The sequence below is a fragment of the Mirounga leonina genome, unplaced genomic scaffold, assembly GCF_011800145.1.
Source record: "Mirounga leonina isolate KUSES-001 unplaced genomic scaffold, KU_Mleo_1.0 Mir_91, whole genome shotgun sequence".
In the NCBI taxonomy this organism is placed as follows: Eukaryota; Metazoa; Chordata; class Mammalia; order Carnivora; family Phocidae; genus Mirounga; species Mirounga leonina.
The window spans coordinates 36,778,480-36,802,983 of record NW_023270839.1 but is presented as its reverse complement, the minus strand read 5'-3'; the positions used below and the strand labels follow the sequence as shown (position 1 = coordinate 36,802,983).

The 24,504-nt window shown below is 34.5% G+C and overlaps 1 protein-coding gene and 1 pseudogene across 2 annotated transcripts in view; one reads left to right on the top strand and one right to left on the bottom strand.

The window, feature by feature from the left end:
* The window catches only part of VPS13C (vacuolar protein sorting 13 homolog C), a 178,142-nt gene that overhangs the window by 49,436 nt on the left and 104,202 nt on the right, over positions 1-24,504 (top strand). For both annotated transcript variants that reach the window (XM_034994053.1, XM_034994052.1), the window contains exons 15-26: positions 1,859-1,988; positions 2,769-2,863; positions 5,111-5,253; positions 6,065-6,257; positions 7,464-7,578; positions 8,372-8,508; positions 9,439-9,562; positions 11,480-11,597; positions 14,895-15,024; positions 15,844-15,922; positions 16,991-17,130; positions 21,193-21,346. In XM_034994053.1, the coding sequence (XP_034849944.1) occupies positions 1,859-1,988; positions 2,769-2,863; positions 5,111-5,253; positions 6,065-6,257; positions 7,464-7,578; positions 8,372-8,508; positions 9,439-9,562; positions 11,480-11,597; positions 14,895-15,024; positions 15,844-15,922; positions 16,991-17,130; positions 21,193-21,346 (1,558 nt within the window). The remainder of the gene's footprint in view (positions 1-1,858; positions 1,989-2,768; positions 2,864-5,110; positions 5,254-6,064; positions 6,258-7,463; positions 7,579-8,371; positions 8,509-9,438; positions 9,563-11,479; positions 11,598-14,894; positions 15,025-15,843; positions 15,923-16,990; positions 17,131-21,192; positions 21,347-24,504) is intronic.
* On the bottom strand, positions 22,906-24,053 carry LOC118003220 (annotated as a pseudogene).

The window sequence follows — 24,504 nt, the reverse complement described above, 5'->3', positions numbered from 1 at the left end:
CACGTAAGAATCTTTAAAGGAACAAAGAGGGGTGTGCCCAGTGTGCTGTTTACAGCTGGCTTCCTATCTACTAAACATCTGCTGTGTACTTTAGAACTGACCACACACGTCCCAAGGGCATTTCACTCTGATCCTTTCGGGTTATTTTTAACCCTGCAATCTCGAGTTTTCTCAGAGAGCTCAGAGTCTGAGCGAACATGAACCAGTGGTGGTTGTGGCGTTCTGTTTCCCACACCTCTTCTCATTAACATTTCAGCCCTTACAACTTCTGTTGGTATGGACACGATGGGGTTAGTTCCACTCAAAAAATATCTCAAGGCAAAAGACAAACACAGTAAGCACTTGGATTAACAATATTGTGCCTACGTCTGACAAGAATTCAAGATATTGGTGGCTAAGAATTGATTTGCTTTGCTGAAGCTTTGTGTTCATGAACATTTTAAAGTAAAAATTTAGTAACAGGAATGAAATTGGTAGCTAACATTTTCTTGATCTAATTTGCTGGGTACCATCAATTCTGAGGAAAGTACTATTATCTTCAGCTTATATTAGCAAAGTAAGACAGAGAGGGGTTAAATAAATTGTCTAAGTTCTACTTCTGAAAAATATAAAAAAGTACACTAATCTATGCCAAGAGAATAAAGAAGTAAAATATTATTTAATATAGAATATAAAGTGATCAGATAATACAGTTCTTACTACATTTCTGACTGCTGAAAATGGATTGGTAAGCTTGACAAAAGATAGTTATGGCTAAAGTATAAATGATAAAACTTTGATAGTTTTATTCACAGATGTATACCTATTCCCCTATTTCTTTAACATCTCGTTGTTAAAGAAAAGAAGGGGTGCCTGGGTGGCTCAGTTGGTTAAGCATCTGCCTTTGGCTCAGGTCATGATCCCAGGGTCCTGGGTTCAAGTCCTGTGTCGGGTTCCCTGCTCAGCGGGAGTCTGTTTCTCCCTCTGTCCCCCCCCCCTTGTACTCTCTCTTTTGTACATGCTCTCTTTTGTACTCTCTCTCTCAAATAAATAAATAATATCTTTAAAAATAAATAAATAAAAATAAAGAGAACTTACTTAACTTAGTTTAGACTTCTCTTTACTAATTCAACTTTTTTTCAACTTCTCTTTTGGAGTATTTCACCTTTTGTTACACAGGGAGGCTTGCAAGGTTACCAATTTACTACTAATTTAAAATACTATAAATTTTAAGTGGGAAAATTATTAAAGTTTATTTACTCAGGGAGTGAGAAGATAGAGTCTAAATTATTTATCCCCTTTATTCTATTTATTCTCTGTTTTCTGCTTTTTAGTTATTCATCTATATTTTAGTATTTCAAGGAGTTGCAGAAAATCAAGCCAGGATTTATTGAGAAGAGAATGAAATGAGATTTAAGGACTATCTGTTTTTATTTATATTCGACCCCTCTCCCATGTCCATAGTTAGCAAACCAGTAATGTATATGAATTCTGAAATATGATTGTTTTAAACTAAAACTTCTGAGTGTGGAAGCATCTCCTTTATAGAGAACTTTTCATTTTATAAATCTGCAGTCTTAGTGGCTGTTAACTTAAATATTTGGAAGACATATTGCTCAAAAAAATTCACTTGAAACCCTTACTGTATTTCTGTTAAAATGCAGCATCATCAAAATTTGATCAGTAGGTGTGTAAAGTAAATTAATGGTGGAACTATATTAACCAAATCATGTTGAACACCATTTCAGAAGGTTCTCTTGACCGTTTTTAACCTAATGTAGTGTTAAAATAATTAACCATTGTTCTTACCTGGCTATACCTGAAAATGAAGAGGGCATTTACTCTTTAATTAAATTTAATAAAAATGTTTACTTTTCAGGTGATTCGATCTGGGCAAAAATTAAGGAAAAAGTCTGCTGACACAGGCGAGAAACGTGGAGGCTGGTTTAGTGGGTTTTGGGGTAAGAAGGAGTCTAAGAAAAAAGATGAAGAATCTTTGATTCCTGAAAGTAAGTTCCAAGTCAGATAATTTATTGTACACTGATAAGTAAAAAACACATAAATTCTATTTTAGCCAGTTAGTGGACTTTTACATTTATTATAAGCAAATTAGTGTAAAGGTATAAGCAAATACTTCAGGCTGGAACATGTCTGGGTTTATCTAACTAAATCAAAACTTTGATATTTTTGAGGAAATTATTTGTGTGAAATTTTATAAGTTTGAATTCAAAACCGTCAACATCTGACATTTCTTTTTTTTTTTTTTTTTAAAGATTTTATTTATTTATTTGAGACAGAGAGAATGAGAGAGAGAGAGAGAGAGAGAGAGCACATGAGAGGGGGGAGGGTCAGAGGGAGAAGCAGGCTCCCTGCCGAGCAGGGAGCCCGATGCGGGACTCGATCCAGGGACTCCAGGATCATAACCTGAGCCGAAGGCAGTCGCTTAACCAACTGAGCCACCCAGGCGCCCAACATCTGACATTTCTTATTGTTACTTTTTACATGAATATCAGAAGTTTCACTTAATTTTTAACCTACTTAGGGAATTCTAAAATTCTTATATGAGACCAGAATTCCCTTAATGGTGTCTCTTTGCCTTTTCTTGACATAAGCAAGCAAATGCATGATGTTTGTTTTAAGTAGGCACAGTAGTATATTAGAGGGAATTACCCGGCTGCTTTTGCTATTAGCATTGATTTTAGAGCACTTGTTAGTTTGGTTTGATTGTTTTTATTGTATCTGTAAAACTGAAGCAATTGATTTCTTAAAATACTGTCCTTTCTTTGTAGCTATTGATGACATTATGACTCCAGAAGAAAAAGATAAGCTCTTCACTGCTATTGGTTATAGTGAGAGCTCCCACAACTTAGCTTTACCCAAGCAGGTAATTATTTTTTAGGTGGTTTAAGAAGTATTTTATTTCATTTTACTGTATTATGTTGAATTGGGTTAAATGAGTTACTGATTTTTATAAAAATGTTATCATTTGTTTCTTCTCACAAGAGTGTGTGAGAAGAATTGGAGTAAATTCTTTTTTAAATGTTTAATAGAATTTACCAGTGACATTATCTGGTCCTGAGGTTTTCTTTGTCGGGAGGTTTCTAATTATTGACTCAATCACCTACTCATTATTGGTCTGTTCACATTTTCTATTTCTTCATGATTCAGTCTTGGTGGATTGTACATTTCTAGAAATTTATCCATTTTTTTTCTAGGTTGTCTAATTTGTTGGTATATAGGTGTTCATAGTAGTCTCTTATGATCTTTTGTATTTCTGTATATGAGTTGTAATATCTCCTCTATTACTTATAATTTTATTCACATGTGTCATCTTTATTTCTTGCTTAGTCTAGCTAAAGGTTTGACAGTTTTGTTTTTAAAGAACCAACTTTTGGTTTTATTAATCTTTTCTATTGTTTTTTTATTCTCTATTTCATTTATTTCTTCTCTAATTTTTATAATTTCCTTTCTTCTTCTAACTTTGGGCTTTGGGATGCCTGGGAGGCTCAGTTGGTTAAGCTTCTGCCTTTGGCGCAGGTCCTGGGATCGAGTTTCGCATTGGGCTCCTTGCTCTTTGGGGAGCCTGTTTCTCCCTCTGCCTGCCACTCCCCTGCTTGTGCTCTCCCTCTCTCTCTGAAAAGTAAATAAATAAAATCCTTAACTTTGGCCTTAGTTTGTCCTTCTTTTTCTAGTTCCTTGAGGTGTAAAGTTAAGTTGTTTATTTGAGATCCTTCTTTTTTCTTGTATGAATTTATCACTATAAACTTCCCTATTAGAAGGAAGATGCTTCTGCTGCATCCCTTAAGTTTTGATGTATTGAGTTTCCATTTTTGTTTATCTCATGCTGTTTTTTAATTTTCCTTTTGATCTATTCTTTGATACAGTGGTTGTTCAGGGGTATGTTGTTTAATTTCCACATATTAGTGAATTTTGTAGCTTTCCTCTTACTAAGATCTTACTCCATTGTGGTTGGGAAAGATACTTGGTATAATTGATACCCTCTTGAATTTTTTGAGACTTGTTTCATTGCCTAATATATGATCTATCCTAGGAAATAATCCTGTGGGCTTGAGAAGAATGTTTATTCTGCTGCTGTTGAGTGGAATGTTTTGTGCATGTCTGTTAGATCCCTTTGGCTTACAGTGTTTAAATCCACTGTTGCTTTATGATTCTCTGTTAGGATGAGCTATCTGTTGTTGAGAGTGGGTTATTGAAGTCCCTAACTATTGCCATTTATTTCTCTTTTTAGTCCTGTTAGTATTTACTTTATGTATTTAGGTACTGTAATGTTGGGTGCATAAGTTTTTACAAATCTTATGTTTTCTTGATTGACTGATCTCTTTATCATTATATAATGACCTTCTTGTCTCTTTTGACAACATTTAACTTAAAGTTTATTTTCTTCTGATATAAATATAGCTACCCTTTTTGAGGGGAGTTACTATTTGCTTGAAGTATCTTTTTCCATTCCTTCACTTTTAGTCAATGTGTGTCCTTAAAGCTAAAGTGAATGTCTTTCTTGTAGGCAGCATATCATTGGATCTTATTTTTTTAAAAATCCATTCTGCCATTCTTTATCTTTTTATTGGAAAATTTAATCTCCTTACTTTTAAAGTAATTATTTAGGTAAGGACTTACTGTTGCCATTTTGTTAATTGTTTTCTGTTTTATGAATCTTCCTCTCTTAATGTCTTCCTTTAAGTTTTGATGAGAATCAACTCCCTGCTTCTCTGTCCTACCTCGTTTTGACCTATCTATTTTTTGGTCAGGATTTTTTTTTTCTCAGTGTTTTTTTAAGCCTTCCAAGACATCAAGCAGATGTTCTCTATATTTTGTCCAGTTTTTGAGCCAGAGGATTGGTCTGAATTAGTTTGCTTTAGTGAAAGTTGATGAATTGAGTCTTTATGTGACAAAATATTTTATCAAGTTTCATTTTTCTTATCTCAAACTAGGAGAAATGAATTTTGGATCTCTTGTAGTTGTCCTTTTTGAACAATTTTGTAATTTTGTATTGAAGTTTCTAATGTTCTTTTTGAATATTTAGATCACCTTATAATTCAACAAATTTAAGTAAGAAATTATTAAAGAAAGTAATAAACTATAACAATTTTCATTCATTCTTTTTGTTTAGTATGTTGCCCATATAATGACACTGAGACTAGTCAGCACCTCTGTCACATTAAGAGAAAACAAAAATATCCCAGAAATACTGAAAATTCAGATAATTGGCCTGGGCACCCAAGTATCTCAGCGACCAGGAGCACAAGCACTTAAGTAAGTTAAAAAGCTTATTATTTCAGTTTTTATTTCTAGATATGACTTGGCCAAAAAATAGTGTTATTGAGCATTAAACAACTTCTTTAGGTTCTTTTCCTTTTGTGTGTCAGATGGTCTTTTTATATTTGAATTTGTTTTGTTACAAAGCTATATGAGGAGTTCATCATTTATTCTACCCTCTGTTCTTTCCTTCGCAAAAATTTATTGGATACTGTTAAATTTATCAGTTTGATACTATGAAGGCTGGCATAGGAACATTAAGTTTCTGTTTTTAAGAAGTTTATGCTGTACATGTTAAGAGAGGATAACCAAAAAGTTAATAATATAAGAACTATATAACATATTAGCTGTAGGTGAGAAGATGCTGTAAAGTGAAATCCTTGAGGTTAATGCTACACAAGCTCAGTTGCAGAGAATAACTTGGGCTAGAAGAATTGGGATTTAGGGTAGCTGAGTAGAAAGAAGCAGGGATGAGGGTGTTTTCAGGTGACATGAAATAGAGGGTTGAGTTCCCTGAGTGAAGTGTAGCTTACGTTCATGTAACAGTGATCATCGGAACTTCTGTAGTGTTCAGGAGTTGGCCAAAGTGGGTTTCTCATGCGGATGAGAAGTTAAGAGCCAAAAACCAAAACAAAACCCCAGATTGTATGGATAATTAAATGCCAGGCCAAGGAGTTTGGACTTTACCTTGGGTAATAGGTGTAGTACTGGCTCTCAAAGGAGTTTTTTTAAAAGGAAAATTTATATTTTAACCCATTATGTTACACAGCATCTTAATTATATTATTTATTTACTCACTGGATTGTAGGGTGGAAGCAAAATTAGAACACTGGTACATAACAGGTCTGAAACAGCAGGGTGTTGTACCGTCGCTCGTGGCTTCCATTGGCGATACTACCTCATCCTTGCTTAAAATCGAGTTTGAAACCAACCCAGAGAATAGCACGGCTGACCAGACTCTGATTGTTCAGTCTCAGCCTGTGGAGGTCATCTACGATGCTGTAAGTGCAAGGAGAAAGTCAATCTTTATTAAACCCATCTTATACTTTTGACATATGGTGTTCTTATTTTTCCTCTTTTATATCTAACATTTATTTACTTAGCAACTAAGTTTACTAACACTTTTTTCTTGTTTTAAAAGCAGTACATGCTTACCAGTTAATTTTACTTTTTCATATGCTGCCATTTTTCTTCCTACTGTACTTATCTATGCTTATGTTAAAGTAAAAAAAAAAATCTAATATACTATTCAAAAAGTCTGTGTTGGAGTGCCTGGGTGGTTCAGTCGGTTAAGCATCTGCCTTCAGCTCAGGTCATGATCCAGGGTCCTGGGATTGAGCCCTGCCCTGGGCTCCTTGCTTAGCGGGGACTCTGTTTCTCCATCTCCCTCTGCCTACCGCCCCCCACTTGTGTGTGCACATGTGTGCACGTTCTCTCTCTCAAATAAATAAAATCTTTTTTTAAAAAAAGTCTGTTTATTGTACCAACTACTCCCAAATAGTTATACACTGACTTCCTGTTCCAGTTCAGTTTTGCTTATTTTCCCTTTCCCCTAAATATCTGGACCAATTCAAATTGCTTTAGGAGTAATAAAAGAATTTTAAATATTGTTCATATGAAAAAAAAGCATTGACATTTAGATGTCATTGAAAATGCTGGCTCAAGTTCTGTATCTATGGTTCCATCTTTTATTCAAATGCTCTTAACTCATCTCAGGCTAGCCAACAGGATCACTAGTCATTGCATCCTTTGTAAGTTCGTCCTACTCTGTTGTTGAGAACCGTGACTTTTTTTTTTTTTTTTACTTCACAGTTTAGAAGTGTAGTCACAGGCAGGGTTTAATTTAATTTTTTAAATTAAAAAAAATTTAAATTGTAAAATACATAAAATTTACCATCTTGGCAATTTTTAAGTGTATAGTTTAGTAGTAATGTCCATTGCTATAACAACATGACACCTTAGAACATACAAAGTCACCTCAATGACATGCACACATTTGTTGCCTCTGTAGTAAGCGTACTTGGGCTATTCCTTTTTTTAGATTTTTTTTTTCTTCCACGAGAGAGAGAGATGCAATAGGGCAGAGTATCTTTGGAGGTATCTCCTAAGTTTGGAACCACAGTTGTTTAGAATTAAACTGCAACTTTAAAATTTATAATATGGAAAGTACTGTGTAGAGCTTGCTTATATTTTAAATTATTTTACAGAAAACCATCAATGCAGTGGTTGAATTCTTTCAATCAAATAAAGGATTAAATCTTGAACAAATAACATCAGCTACATTAATGAAGCTGGAAGAAATTAAAGAGAGAACAGCTACAGGTAAAGAATTTATCTGCAGGGCGCCTGGGTGGCTCAGTTGGTTAAGCGACTGCCTTCGGCTCAGGTCATGATCCTGGAGTCCCGGGATCGAGTCCCGCATCGGGCTCCCTGCTCGGCAGGGAGTCTGCTTCTCCCTCTGATCCTCCCCCCTCTCATGTGCTCTCTCTCTCATTCTCTCTCTCTCAAATAAATAAATAAAATCTTAAAAAAAAAAAGAATTTATCTGCATAAACATCAATGAAACTCAAAATTTTGTCTATTCTAATGAAAACTTTGTGTGTAACTCTGGTTCTAAACATAAATACTTTTATGCAGCATGGTCTCTAAACTCAAGCCAAGTAGTTTATGTGGTTGCTTAACTAAAGAAATGATGAATTTTGGGGCACCTGGATGGCTCAGATCATGATCCCAGGGTCTTGGGATCGGGCTCCCTGCTCGGCAGGAAGCCTGCTTCTCCCTTTCCCACTCCCCCTACTCTGGCTGTATAGGGGCTTCCCTCTCTGGCTGTGTCTCTCTCTGTCAAATAAATAATTTAAAAAAAATGTTTAAAAAAAGAAATGAAGAATTTTTCTCTCTCTGGATAAAATACTAGCTATGTTGGGTTTACTGTACAGTGTGATGATATGATTGTCTCCCATTGACCATATGCAGTTTCACCTTAGATGCTTAATTTTGAGGATATTAAGAGAACTGATGCTCCTCCATAATACTTTTCAAGTGATACTTGTATTCTCATTGTTAATATAATTACGTATGTCAACTTGACCATCTAATCTTTTATTATTTCTTTTAGGACTTACACACATTATTGAAACTCGAAAAGTCCTTGATTTAAGGATAAATCTGAAGCCTTCTTATCTAATACTTCCACAGACAGGTTTCCACCATGAAAAATCAGATCTTCTCATTGTAGACTTTGGTACATTTCGGGTAGGTGTATATCCATTTCTTCCTGCCCATTTTTGCTCAGGTTGGAAGCTAGCTATCTGACAGTTTGCTGGTTTTCCCTCAGAGTTCACTTAAATTAAACTTATTTCTTCTTAGTATTTTGTCAAGCCTAGCTTAGATTGAGTATTTTATGTATATTTTATGGCTATTAAAAAAAACATGGAAAACCCCTAAAATTTTCTGTAATGGTAGATGATTTGATATTGAGGACTGGATTACTGCTGTATTTTTCTAGTTGTAGAGAAGTACTAGATTTCCAGAGTTTAATTACATAGTGTTATTTGTTAATTTACTTATTTTGACAATAGGAAATTATACACATATTAATATACTTGTTATACCACTGTCAGCAATTAAATTGAGTAAGAGAACACTAAGGTTTTGGGTGTCGAACCCATTAGAAATCCAAGCATCTGAGAAAAAGTGACGATTTCAGAAAATACAGTCCCGAATGGATCCTTGCTTCCTTTGGGAAGAGGGAAAAGGAAGTGGAGGTTGAAGCTGAATTCTAATGGCCTGTTTATTCAGGTGATGTAATGAGAAGAAGAAGGAACAAAACCTGTGATTTCATGGTGAAGAGGTTAGGTTGTAGGGGTGCTGAGCCATGCGTTGCAATAACTGCTGAGAGCCAGGAAGAGTTGCATGTCTAGACAGGTTCTTTGAGGTAGACAGCTGTGTAACTGATCTTCTAATTAATACAAATATGGTGAGCACCTAGTACCCAAACATATTAAAGAGGTATACTGAAATATTATATTCCTAATAAAATACTTGCAAAAAATTGTCAGAGGATTAAGCAGAACGTGAACTCACTAAGGACAGTGTTTTCATTTTAGTTAGGTTTTAAGAAAACACAACAAAAATATTAATATATTTTTCTGCTAAGAAAATTGAAGTTTTTGTCCATTTTAGCTTAACAGTAAAGATCAAGGTTTGCAGAAGACTAATAATTCATCTCTGGAAGAAATAATGGATAAAGCATATGACAAGTTTGATGTTGAAATAAAAAGTGTGCAGTTACTCTTTGCAAGAGCAGGTAAGCTTTTGCTCAATTTTTAGGATCTTGAAATTATGTTGAATAGCTTAGGTAAATATGTGTGCATGTATATCAACCGTGACAATGTTTTGAACACATATCCTGTTGGTCACTTAAGAAAACCAAATTGGAGCCCATCAGTGCAAATCATTGCCACAGGTAGAAATAGAGATAAAAATACGCCTGTTCATCTTCAGGTACTTAGCAGCGTTTGAATCTAGGTCCAATCATTGCCTATTTGTTGTGATGTGACTATGAAACTGCCCAGAACACAAAAATAGAAGTTGCCATTGGCTTAAGTTTTTCTTTCTCAGTGCTTTTGGGATGTCTCAATGTTGTCTTCCCTTGCTACTTTATTTTTAAATATTTTGACTTTATTAGCCTAGTCATTATTTCAGTAGTATTACATACAATCTACTTTTGTAGGTATCTGACAAGTATGGATATAGTATTAAAACCCTAAAGGTAGTTAATTATTTTCCAGAAGTTATGGTGTTTTCTACTGCTTAAGTAAAGAACACTGGTTCTCCATACTTGTTTAATTTCTAAAAGCAATAATTATTTGCTAAATATCCTTGAATTTAGCACTTTGTGGTAGGTCATTGGAAGAAAGAAAGTAACTCTGTGTGCAGAGTGTATACTCTAGTAGGAATGAAGAGATTTATTAAAATGTAAATACATAATGCTTTATGTATTAATTCCTTGGAGGGAAGTACTTTTACACAGACCATTTTACACAGACCATTAAAACTGCCTTTTCTTTCATATGTACTTAATAATAATTGTTTGAGTTATAAGTGATAAAAGATGTTCAGTGATTGCCATCACTTAAGATCTGTGTAGGATTCTGTTGGAAAGTCTGACTCTGGAACTTTTTTTTTTTTTGGAGAAAAGTGATTATTACACTTTTTTAATCATAAAATCTTAATAAAACTCATTTTTGTTTTAGAATTATGTGCTAAACTAGTGTAATTTCTCTAAGGAACCCCAGAAACCTCTTTTTTTCCTCTGTCATTTTCTATTTTTTTTTTTCCTTTTTTCACTGCAACCACCTACCTTGACCACTAATTCCAGAATCAGGGCAATAAAGTCCTGTTTTTTTTTCCTATTTGCTTTAGAATGCAAGATGTTATATGAACATCCTCCAAATATATATTTATCATTATTTTTATATCACAGTCTTTGACTCCTGTTGGTCTTATTTTATTTTATTTATTTTTTTGTTTTTGTATCATTGTTTATTTTAATCTGTTATAGGCCATTTTGATTGTTCTGTCCCCCCATCACATATGCACTAATGCTTATAAACATATTTGTATATAAAACTATTTCTTTCCCACTGATTTTTTCCTTTATATTTTTATTCCCCACAGTAGACTATCCTTTATCAGTACTTGTGAATCACTTCATAGTCTTTAGATACATAAGCCAGATTGATAGCCTAGACATGATAGACCTAGGATGAGGCTAAAGAATGTCAAATGGAGTTAGAGTAGACATGTGAAAAAATAAACACTGAAATTCCTTGTCATTAATAACCCTCATTTTTAGAGCATGGGTGAATTTTAATTTTTTTTTCTGATGTGGACTGTATAATTTATTATAGCAAAGTGTTTTAGTATTCATACAGCAGTAATAATCCAATGAGAATTGTTTAGTAATTAAGTGGGGAAAAGTGCCCACTTATTATGAACTGTTACTGCTAACTAAAAAACATTTTGAAATAAACAGTTACGTTATTAACTGTCAGTCTTATTTTTTTTGTCAATCTTATTTTAAAAAATAAAGGTCATTTAACATATGCTGAAAGAAGTAAAAATTAGTATTTATTGAATACGTTTGCTGTTTTCTATTAAGTTAGAGTAATTTTTCACAGAACATCTGGAAGACTAGTTTAATTTTAAAATTTTTTTAAAGATGAAAATTGGAAAACGTGTCGATTTCAGCATCCATCAACTATGCATATATTGCAACCCATGGATATTCATGTTGAGTTGGCCAAGGCAATGGTAGAAAAAGACATTAGAATGGCCAGGTAATGTATTTCTTTTATATTATAAAATTAACAAGGCGAAATGTATCTGTATCAGTTACTGGATTCTATTTATTTATTTATTTATTTATTTATTTATTTATTTATTTATTTATATTATGTTATGTTAATCACCATACATTACATCATTAGTTTTTGATGTAGTGTTCCATGATTCATTGTTTGTGTATAACACCCAGTGCTCCATTCAGTATGTGCCTTCTTTAATACCCATCACCAGGCTAACCCATCCCCCCACCCCCCTCTCCTCTAGAACCCTCAGTTTGTTTCTCAGAGTGCATAGTCTCTCATGGTTCATCTCCCCCTCTGATTAAAGAACTAGATTTGTGAAGGGCAGATAAAATGATTATCTTATAGCAAAAATACATTTTTAAGAAAATGTTTATTTGAATTATGATGTATCCCTTCTCTTATTTCAGAAGTATTTGGAATTTTATAATGTGTAAAAGTTGGTTATCCGTGTTTTTGAATGTATCAAATCCAACAATTCAATATCAATAAAATAAAATCTTCAAAAATCAGCAATGTGGATGGAGCTAGAGATTGTTATGCTAAGCAAAATAAGTCAGAGAAAGACAAATACCATATGATTTCACTCATATGTGGAATTTAAGAAACAGAACAGATGAATGTGGGGTGGGGGGAGAAAAAGAGAGGCAAACCAGAAAACAGACTCAACTATAGAGAACTGAGAGATGCTGGAGTTAGAGGTAGGTGGGGTAGATGGGTTAAATGGGTGACAGATATTAAGGAGGGCACTTGTTGTGAAGAGCACTGGATGTTGTATGTAAGTAATAATCACTAAATTCTACTCCTGAAACTAATATTACACTGTATGTTAACTAACTGGAATTTAAATAAAAACTTGAAACTAGGGAAAAAAAATAGAGGCTCTTTTGATAATGAAACCACATAAAATCTTGAGAATAATTCAAGGGAATGAAAAGTAGGAACTGAATTTTGAATTTAAGGAGATAATTATGAAATATTTATGCTGCCTTCTTAAAAACAGCCTTATTGAAATATTATTGATATTCAGTAAGCTACATCTAATTAAAGCATACAATTTGATAAGTTTTGACATGTATATCAGTAAGCTACATCTAATTAAAGCGTACAATTTGATAAGTTTTGACGTATATATCTATGAAACCATCACTATAGTCAAGATAATGAACACATCCATCATCCCCCCAGAGTCCTTGTGTCCTTTTATACAGTTGGCCCTTGAACAGTGCAAGGGTTAGAGGCACTAGCCCCCATCCCAGTCCCACACTCGCTCTTTTGAAAATCCATATATAACTTTTGATTTCCCCTAAACTTAACTACTAAAAGCCTACCTTTAACTGGAAGCCTTACTGATAATATTAGCAGTTGATTAACACATATTTTGTGTATGTGTTATATCTTCTGTTTTTACAATAAAGCTAGAGAAAATAAAATATTATTAAGAAAATCATAAGGGAGAGAAAATACAATTACAGTACTTCATCGTATTTATTGAAAAAAAATCCGCATTTAAGTAGACCCATGGAGCTCAAACCCAAGTTGTTCAAGGGTCAACATCTCTATTTGTGAGGGATATTTGTGCTTTCATTGTTTTTGTATCAGCATATCAGGGTAATGTTGGCCTCATGGAGTGAGTTTTTTGGAGGAAGTTGTGTAGAATTATTTCTTCTCTATATGCTTGGTGGAGTTCATTTAGTGAAGCCATCTGGACTTGAGTTTTGTTTTTTGGGGGAGAGTTTTTAACTGCAAATTCAATATATTTTATAGATAGAGCTATTCAGATTTTTTTGAGTGATCTTTGGTAGTTTGTCTTTTAAGGAAGGAATCTGTCCATCTTAGTTTTTGAGTTTATTGTCATAAGATTGTTCATATATTATTATATTGCCTTTTTAATACATAGAGAATTTGTAGTGATGCTATATCTCTCTCTCTGCTGATGTTAGTAGTTTGTGCCTTTTCTCTTTTTTTCCTGATCAGTTTATCAGTTTTGTTGATCATCTTCTGAAAGAATCAGCTTTTGGCTTCAATTATTTTCTCTATTGTCCTTCCGTTTTTTATTTCATTGATTTCCACTCTCATGTTTGTTACTGCTTTTTCCCCTTCTGCTTCCTTTGGGTTTCATTTACTTCATTTTCCTAGTTCTTTAAGGTGGAAGTTGAAAACACTGATTTAAGAACTTCTTTTCTACTATCGGCATTGAATGTTGTATATTTCTCTTGAAATACTCCTTTACTGTACCTCTCATATTTTGAAATTCTTAAGTCAGTAGGCTGGGGTATTCCTAGGTCTTCCCTCATTTGTTTTCCATTTTTCATCTGTCTTTTGTTGACTAATGTCCAATGTCTTTTAAACCATTGTTTCATGTATTTTGTCCAACTTTGTAGTTATTTTGGGTGGGAGGGTTCATCCAGTCCCTCTATTTGAGATGCCTTTAGTTTCACAAATAATAAAGAAGCATCTTTACATATTTATGGTGCTTTCAACTTACAGAGTACTTTTATAGAAAGTTCAATATCTTGAGACAGGAATAGCCAATGGGCCTCTTTCCATTTGTGCCTTATACAGAGTATCATTCTTCATATAATCGTTAGGCAGCTGTCAACTTGAGCTGCTCACGTTGGCAAGTCAAAGATAAGCAGTAACTGGAAAGAACTTCCTGAGCAGCAAACAGCTGCCACAAAGCTATTGAGACAGATAAACCAAGGCAGTTATGCTGAGTAGGGAAGCCAAGTAGAAGCAGGGCCCAAAAGTAAGCAACTAATGAAAGCATAGCAGTGATTCAGCAGTGGGTAAAACAGATGTCCTCAGGGTGCGTATATTTTAATCAGGAGACATAAAATAAGCAAATATATATGATATGTCAGGTGCTGACAAGTACTAGAAACAGAAATAAAGCAAGGCAAGGGGATAGAGAGTGATGGAGTAGATACTCTTAGATATGTATAATATAAAATCTTTGATGCCAGGAAATAGTTAAAGCATGTATAGTGGTTTTAAAAATTAGACATTGTGTTTGAAAATATGTTCATAAAAATCAGTTAACTTTAAAAGGTTTGGCTGCTGAAGAGGGATACATTAAAATTATCTGGAAACTTGGCTTACGCAGAACCTCTCATGCTCTAACAATGTTGACTGAATGAGGCATTAGTTAGATTAAAACATGTCCAGAGTCACTTTGACTCCACAGTGTAGTCTCAAATCCATTTCCCCCCTCCCCCATAATAGAGAGAAGCTGGACCTTAAAACCTTACAGTTGAATTGTATTTTTAGATTGAAAGCATCTGGAGGACTTCTGTTGGTGCATGTGAGGATTTCTGACCAGAAGATGAAAGATGTGCTATGTTTGATTAACAGTATACCCTTGCCACAGAAATCCTCTGCACAGTCTCCAGAGAGACAGGTAAATGGATATAATAAAAATGCTGCATCTTTACATATCTGTATATGGTGAGGTTTTTTCATCTTTCTTTGAGCTAATTTGTTTTTGAATATTTTTTAGGGCCAGTTTCATTTATTTGATACACTTCTGAAGTTTAATGTTGCTGATTCTATACAAAAGTGCATATGGCATTGAATAGGTAAATTTTGAAGCCTGTTTTCACTACTGTTTAGAGTGGTGGTAGGAAGTCAGCTTTTAGAGAACAAAGGGAACAAAAAGACATAAATGAAAGGAAAAAAATGTTTTATAAATTTATGAAATGTGTTTAAGTAAATTAGATACAAAAATCTTCCTTAAAACTATTACAAAATAGAATAATTTGTATGTAATTTTCATACACATTAGACTTAAAAGTTGTAGATAACTTTAATTGGAATTGATCTTTGCAACATAGAAAAGGTGTTAAATTTCCACTTACTTTGAAATGAAATTTGAGAGAGCCCACCAGTGCTGATACCATTTTCCAGGAACCTGTGATACAGACGCCCAGTTAGTATTGTCAGAGACAGCAACTAAATGATACACTATGGTAAGTAGACTTGTCTACTAGAGTAGTACACAGTCTGCCCTTACGAATACAGGTGGTAGTCTTAATCGTTAGTAAACACCAGCCAACCATTGATTGCATAAAGTGCTTTTTTGGAAGATTTGTATATTGTGTGTATATGTGGTTTTCCATCTCTCTCTATCCTCTATTACTTTTTCAGTATTTTTCTCATTTAAGTACATTTGATCCTGCTAAATCAGTATGTTAAGAAAACTTTTTGTATTCTTTTCTAGGTATCCTCAATTCCCATTATTTCAGATAGGACAAAGGACCTACTTGGTACTTCACTGTTGCTAGATGGAGTAGAATCAGGTAAGGAAAGTAAATGTTCTTTATTAAACCAAGCCTATATACATTTGTATATAGAGATAAGATTTTCAGAAAATAAAGGAATTTTGAAAGTATTAAAGCAACTCACTGGTTTTAGTTCTAGTTGTTCTAGAACACATGTTCTAGTTGTTCTACTAACCAACAGTGTCATTTTGAGTCACTTTTTTTTTGGTTTTGTTTAAATTCAAGTTAGTTAACATACAGTGTATTATTAATTTGGGGTAGAATTTAGTGATTCATCAAGACAGTATGGTACTGGCACAAAAACAGATAATATAGATCAATGGAACAGAATAGAGAACCCAGAAATGGAGTCACTTTTTTTTTAAGGCCAGTTTCTTCATTTGAATGAAAGGATTTTTTTTTTTTTTTAAGATTTTATTTGTTTGAGAGAGTGAGTGAGAGAGAGAGAGAGAGAGCACAAGCTGGGGGAGGGAGAGGGAGAAGCAGACTCCCTTACTGAGCAAGGAGCCCAACATGGAGCTCAATCCCAGGACCCCGGCATCACGAGCTGACCTGAAGGCAGACGCTTAACTGACTTAGCCACCCAGGTGCCCCGAAAGGATTTTTGTGATTGACAGTGCATAAGAGTCTAAATAAGCTACTTTTTCTTTTTTGCCCCAATTTCTACCTGATCTGATCTTTTTTTCTAGCTCTAGCCTAACTGATCTTGTTTAATTTTGAAGTAGAGTGTAAGCTTCATGAGAACAAGGACCATGTCTGCCCTGTTTACTTTAGTATCCTTAATGTCTGGTACAGACTGATGTATGATAGATGATGCCAAACAGTTATTTATATTGAATATTGAATTAGTGAACTGAATTGAAAAACAGAACTATTGAAGGAAAAAAATAATAGGGTAGTTTGGTCTTTATATATCATTATCACTTGCCAGGTTGAGTTACTTGGTGGGATTCGAAAAACATAACTGTATTCTGATTCTAAATATGAAGATTATATCTAATAAATGAATTTTACTTTTGAGAGATTTGAGTGTTTCATGCAGTTTTCAGTGGGCATTCTCTCAGGTCAAATGAATGTGTTCTTTAGAGTCTGATGATGAATATTTTGATGCCGAAGATGGAGATACACAGACTGGTAAAAGTGTGACAAGTTCAGTACTAAAAAAAGTTGCAGAGGCCCCAAATGAGGAGCTCATTAATCTTTTACTAAAGTTTGAAATTAAAGAGGTAGGTATTTTTGTTTTGTCTATAAATAAATATATTGTTGTCATCACTATCCTTGTAAACTATCTCATGCTAGATTCAAACATTAAGTATATTAAAAATATACTCTGTCTTCCCTACTTCCTAACACACACACACACAGTTCCAAGAAAATGAAATGTTATTTTGTAAAAACTGATATGAGAGTGATCTGTACTGTATCTAATCTATTCTGGAAAAGCTCAAGATACCTAAATGAGATTTTCTTTTCTGTAGAAAATTTCTATGACATGTTTACATTAATTCTTTTTTTTACTTTTAAGCTAAATAATATTGCTTATTTTTATGTTTATAGTTCAGAAAAGTATAAACAACCTAAATTTTCAGCATGTCTTTATATCCATTAAAAGCATGTAATAAAAGGAAACATTGACCTGGAAAGATGTTTATAAATATCATGCTTTTAGAGAAAAAAGAGATTATAATAACCAAGGACATCATGATTCTATTTAGAAATTACACATGCATTTTTTTCTTTGATAATGCATGATGGACAACGTTCATTTCTTTGCAGTGGAATTATGGTTTCTTATTTGTGCCTGTTTGTTTTTCCATATACTCTAAATTTTTAATAATAAATATGCATTGCTTTGATAATAAAACACAAAGGTATAAAAAGATGTTTCTTATTGACTGCTTTATATCCCAGTGTGAGATGATGTCCTAAAATGTAATGTCAGAAATACCAGATTTTAATTGTGTATATAAATCCCTCTAAGTATTATTGGTATTTGTTTAAAGGAAATATGTATTATTTATCTTTAGCCTTCTTTGACTTCTCTCTTTTTTTCATATGCCCATCTAAAGTATCAGAAAATCCCTTGACTCTAACTTCAGAATACATTCAAATGATTGCTTTTCTACTGCACTGTCCAAGTCACCGTCTTGCCTGGACTAGTGCAGTAGCCTCATAATGTCTCTCTGCTTCCGTAAGTTATTCTGTTCTTAACACAGTAGCTAGAGTGATCCTTTTTTTTTTTTTTTTTAGAGCATGCCAGCGAGGTTTGTGGGGGGCGGGGAGGAGAGGGAGAGAGAGAACCAAGCCTGATGCAGGGCTTGATCTCATGACCCTGAGACCATAACCTTGAGCCAAAATCAAGAGTTGGACACTTAACTGATGGAGCCACCCAGGTGCCCTCAGAGTAATCCTTTTATTTTTTATTTTTTTATTATGTTCAATTAGCCACTGTATAGTACATCATTAGTTCTTGATATAGCGTTCAGTGTTTCTTTTAAAGTAAAAGTCAGGTCATGTCATTTCTTTGCTCACAACTATCCGTTGGCCTCCATCTTTTTTTTTTTTTAATTTAATTTAATTTTATTATGTTATGTTAGTCACCATACAATACATCATTAGTTTTTTTTTTTATAAAGCATTTCTTTTTTTTTTTTATTCTTATGTTAATCCCCATATATTACATCATTAGTTTTAGATGTAGTGTTCCATGATGGCCTCCATCTTGATTAGAGTAAAGGGTTAAGTCCTTCCCATGGCCTGCTAGGCCTTACATGGCATACAGGTCACCCCATGTGACTTCTTTAGATTCATCTTCAGTTCTCTTCTGTGTTGCTCACTCTGCTCCAGGCATATTTCATGATCCCTTCAGTAAATATTCATCAAGTGTCATCATGGAGTGCATTGTTTTAGATACTGAAGTTATAGCAGTGAGCACAAAGTTCTTGCCTTATGGAGCTTACACTTGCCTTTTGTTCTTCCTTATATATACCAAAGCACATTCATTGTGCTTGCCGGGGTATTTTTTTGTGTTTTTTTTTTTGTTGATGTTTTTTTGCCTGGAACACTCTTTTTCTGTATGACTTGATTCTTTACTTCTATTAGATACTTGCTCAAGTGCCGTCTTACTGGAAAGGCCTGACTACCCAATAAAGGGAACCTTCACTTTTCCCCACTCTTCTTAGAATATAAGCTCCATCAGGACAAGGACCTTGTCTGTCCTGGTCACTTTGATGTTCCTAGCAGCTGGTATGGCCTTGTACATGGTAGATGATGCCCAATAAATATTTTATTGAATATTGAATGAATAAACTAAAATGATAAACAATGATAATCAGAATCATCTAAGAAAAAATAGTGTTGTTTTTCCCAACTTGACTTCTTTTGCCATTTTGAGGTTTTAAATGTTGCTGTAGTGAAATATATTAAATTTTTTCTTTATATCTTAGTGTATGTCTAGAAAATTCTCGATTACAAAAATATTTACCCACAATTTAATATATTATTTTATTATTTCATTGCTTTCACTTTAAATCATTGATTTATCTGAAATTTACTTTTATATAACAACTCTGTACTGAATATCTTATACTATCTTATTGTTTCTATTTTTCAGTTGACACTCCTAGTTTTTCTTAAGTATATATCACTGCCAACAATGTTATTTTTGCTTTTTTTCAGTATTTACACTGTTCTGGTTGTTATTGCCACCTAACAGGTTATCCCAAAACATGATAGCTCAAAACAGCTGTTTTATTTTGCTCAGAGTATTATGGGTTAGAAATTGTGGAAGGGCCCAGCTTAGCAATTTTTTTAAAAGATTTTTATTTATTTATTTGAGAGAGGGAGAGAGAGAGAGTGAGCACTTGTGGGGGCCAGGGGGGCAGAGGGGAGGGAGAAGCAGACTCCCCGCTGAGCAGGGAGCCCGACACTGGGCTTGATCCCAGGACCCTGAGATCATGACCTGAATCAAAGGCTTAACCCACTGAGCCACCCAGGCACCTCCCAGCTTAGTAATTTTTGTGTATAGCTTTTCATTTGGTTACAGTCAGATTTGCTGGAGCTACAGTGACCTGAAGCTTCAGAGGGCCTCAGAGTGTCTCACCCTTGAAGCTGGCACTTAATACTGGCTGTTGGCTGGGAGCTCAGCTGGGACTGTTTGAAATGCTTACTCATGGCCTCCTGAACATGGCAGTGTCTGGGTAGTTGAACTTTTTACATGGCAACGAGCTTTCCCTCAGTATGCATTCCCAGGTGGAAGTTTTATGGGTCTTTCTTACCATTGGAAGTTATTATAGTGTTGCTTCCTCTGTAGTCCGTTGAATGAAGTAGTCACAAGCCTGTTGAAATTCAAAGATGGTAGACAAAGATCTCTATCTCTTGATGGAATATCAAAGAACTTTCATGTTTTAAAAATTGCCACGTAGGGGCGCCTGGGTGGCTCAGTCGTTAAGCGTCTGCCTTCGGCTCAGGTCATGATCCCAGGGTCCTGGAATTGAGCCCGGCATCGGGCTCCCTGCTCCGCGGGAAGCCTGCTCCTCCGTCTCCCACTCCCCCTGCTTATGTTCCCTCTCTCTGTGTGTCTCTCTCTGTCAAATAAATCTTCAAAAAAAAAAAATTGCCACATAAATATTTTGTATTTGATTGACTAAATATACTGGCTGTCATATCCAGAATTAATTTAAATAATACTGTAATAGTGAATAGCCTGTCATACTTTATACTTTAATGGGAATGCTGTTTTTTTTTTAATTCAACACACAACATGATGGTAGGTTTAAACATGATAGGGTTAAACATCTAAACATGATAGGTTTAAGAAAAACATTTTAGGGGGCACCTGGGTGGCTCAGTTGGTTGGGCGACTGCCTTCGGCTCAGGTCATGATCCTGGAGTCCCGGGATCGAGTCCCGCGTCAGGCTCCCTGCTCGGCAGGGAGTCTGCTTCTCCCTCTGACCCTCCTCCCTCTCATGCTCTCTCTCATTCTCTCTGTCTCAAATAAAAAAAAATTTTTTTTAGTAAGAATACATACATTCCTGTTTCTACTAAATTAAAAAAGTAAATCAATAATTGATGTAAAATTATATCATGATTTTTATATAGATATAGTTGTATTCTGAATAATAGAATTTAAGGTGATAATTTCCAGTCATAGTAAATAACTTTATGGTAGTAAGAAAGTATGAGCAAAGTTTCTATTATTCTCATGATGATATGTATGAAAAAAAATTTTGTTTTTAAGCATGATTCTAAAATTCATCAAGCCTTTATTTTCTGTCCTGATCTTTTAGGTGGTTTTGGAATTTACCAAACAACAGAAAGAAGAAGATACAATTCTAGTATTTAATGTTACTCATTTAGGAACAGAGGCTACGATGAGAACATTTGATATAACTATGGTATCTTATTTAAAGAAAATCAGCTTGGATTACCATGAAATTCAAGGTAATAGTTGTAAAAATAGAAATGATGGTTTATAAATTTAATATCACTTTTAGTATCTGAAACACTTGTGTATATAATAATATTTATAATAAATAATAGCACCTGTTTTAAGAATTTTATAAATAATAACTCATTTAACCCTTATGACAATGTTATTATCTCCAATTTACATATGAAGAAACTAAGGCATAAATTTTATATAATTTAACCAGGGTCATACTGCTGGTTAGTGGCTAAAACATGATTAAAACCAATTAAAACCCTGGAAGTCTGGGTTTGTATTCTTAGCTACTGTGATCTGCTGTCTTAGAGAGTCCATATAAATCTCCTTTATGTAGGGAATATTATTCCCATTTTACAAAGAAAGGTTAAATAAGGAGGGATTAAGTGGCTTATTCAAGACCATGCATTTTAGGAATGGCAAAACCTAGAATTTATCTCTGATCTTGTAATATTAAAGTCTTTGTTCTTTCTATTAAATAGTGTTTATATATCAGAAGCAGCACTAGGTTATAAAAACTTAGGATGGGGGATAAAATTCATTATTTTAGAAGCTCTTATGGTTTATTTCAGTGTACATCTTATGTGCTAATTAAGTATTTGAGGAATGATGTAATGGGTGAATCTACAGTAATTACTTAATATTTGCCTAATATTTTAGTCAAATATAAAGTCCTATTTTTGTTATTTTTTAATAGTTGAAACTAAAACACATCTCAGTTTAGAAGAAAAATGTTTTATATGTTAGTCAGTTTCTATAAACACTATGTTTGGATGGAGTTTACATTACTGTCTTGAGGGGAAAATGTAAAAAATTTGCTAGGCTGTTTTTTCCTTTAGGGAAGGTTATGACCTTGATGCTGAAGTGAAAATTCTGAGATTTCTCAGGAGCAGGAGTTATAGAACTGCAAATAATAAAAGATGGATAAAGTGGTGTATAAATCACTTCTTCCACAGCTTTTTGAGGCAGTTCCTTGGTATGTTTATGTGAAGGATATAGAGGATATCTAGTAGTGTACCTGTAGTTTTTAAATTAAAAGAAATTTAGCAATTCCCCTCCCTTAGAAAATACTTTCTTTTCTAATATGCCTTCTCTCTTGGCCTAAACAAAGAAAATTATGCAAATTTCTTTAATATGAATGAGATATTCTTAGAATTTTATAGCTGAGTAAGGTATTATATATTTTTCTTTTTTTTTTTTTTAATACCTTAATTTTTTATTCATGGTACCACTACCACAATTTACAGGGCAATATACCTGATGTAATAAAAAGAAAAAGACAAAACTACAACAGATAAAAGACCTCAGGAATGTACATCTAATTGACACTACATTGCATTAATCAATAGCTGCACTTTGTGCAAACTGTGGCTATGAGAGTCCTGAACAATAAGGGCTTCCTGTTTAAGCTGCAGTAACTTTTCTGACTCTGGATCATCGTTCCTTCTGTGGCAGATTTTTACAGTTCCTCTAATGCATTTGGGACGACTGTCTCAAAGTAACCTGCAGCTTTCCTGACAACTCCTCGCTCTCCTGCTAAGAACTGTAGCCTTTTTCTTCTGAAATTTTTTTAGAACCTTCTGCTACCATATCCACCACTTCCACCACCAGATCCATAACCACCACCATAGGGACTGCCCGAGCTTCTTCCACCAAAACTGCCCCCCTTCATGGGCCCTAATTTGATTCCTGTTGTCCACTATAATTTCCAAAATCATGATAGTTCCCACCACCACCATAGTTACCTCCAAAATTTCCTCCTTCATTGTAACCATCATATACTGCACCACCACCTCCATATCTGCCTCCTTGGTGTCCATATCCTGGTCCACCACCACCATAGCCTCCTCTACGTCTATAACCAGGACCATCGCCATAGTTGCCACCATCACCTCCAAATCCATTATATCCACCATCACCTCCTCCATAACTACCTCTGCTGCCACCACCTCCGCCACGATAGCCTTCTCTTCCACCAAAGTTTCCACCACGGCCAAAGTTACCACCACTTCCAAAGTTTCCTCCACGACCCATGAAGTTGCCAGATCCACCTCCACGACCTCTTTGTGATCCAGCAGACTGCATTTCTTGTTTAGAAAGGGCTTTTTTCACTTCACAGTTATGCTCATAAATAGTGTGGTATTTCTGAACAACAGTTTTATCAACTGTATCATGATCATCAAAAGTTACAAAAGCACATCCTCTCTTTTTTCCACTCTGCCTGTCTTCTACAACTTCTATGGTTTCAATCTTGCCATACTTTTCAAAGTAGTCTCTCAAATTATATTCTTCTGTATCTTTTTTAATACCACCAACAAAAATTTTCTTCGCTGTTAGATGGGCACCAGGCTTTACAGAATGTTCTCTAGAAACAGCTGTCTTTGGTTCCACTACATGCCCATCAACCTTGTGTGGTCGGACACACATTGCTGCATCCACTTCTTCAACACAAGAGTAAGTCACAAAACCAAAACCCCTGGAATGTTTTGTTTGGGGGTCTCTCATCACCACACAATTTGTAAGTGTACCCCATTTTTCAAAATGTTCTCTTAAACTATCATCTGTAGTTTCAAAGCTCAAACCACCAATAAACAGTTTTCTCAACTGCTCTGGTTCCTTTGGATCATGGCCCTCCTCCCCCCGGCGGTGGCGGTGGCCACGGCCGGAGTTAGGCTGGGGGTGACCGGGCGGCGGTTTTACCTCCATTTTAAGACCGGACTCACCTCTTCCAACTCGAGTTCAATATGGGACCCGGTATTACATATTTTTCTAGTTCAGTCTTGTTATATAGTTGAGAAACTAAAGTTGAGTATCTCCTAGTAAGGGTAGAGATGAACTAGAATTAATTTTTCTTAATTCTTAATTAACTTGTCTTTCTACTGCCATATAAATGCACATATGTCCTTAAAAATATCTAGGGAAGTATTGATTATTTTTGAACACAGATGTAAAATCAAATGAAAATAAATATGCATGTTTTTAAGTAAGCTGGATGCTAAAGGTAAGATCAATATTTAGATTGGTTTATTTATTCACCAGTGCGTGAAAATATGTGCAGATAGTCTGTTAAAGCTTAATTAACAACATTTTTTTTAAGAAGAAAAAGACATACAGAAAATTCCAATCTTAAAAAAAGAGCAATTTATTTGAAACACTT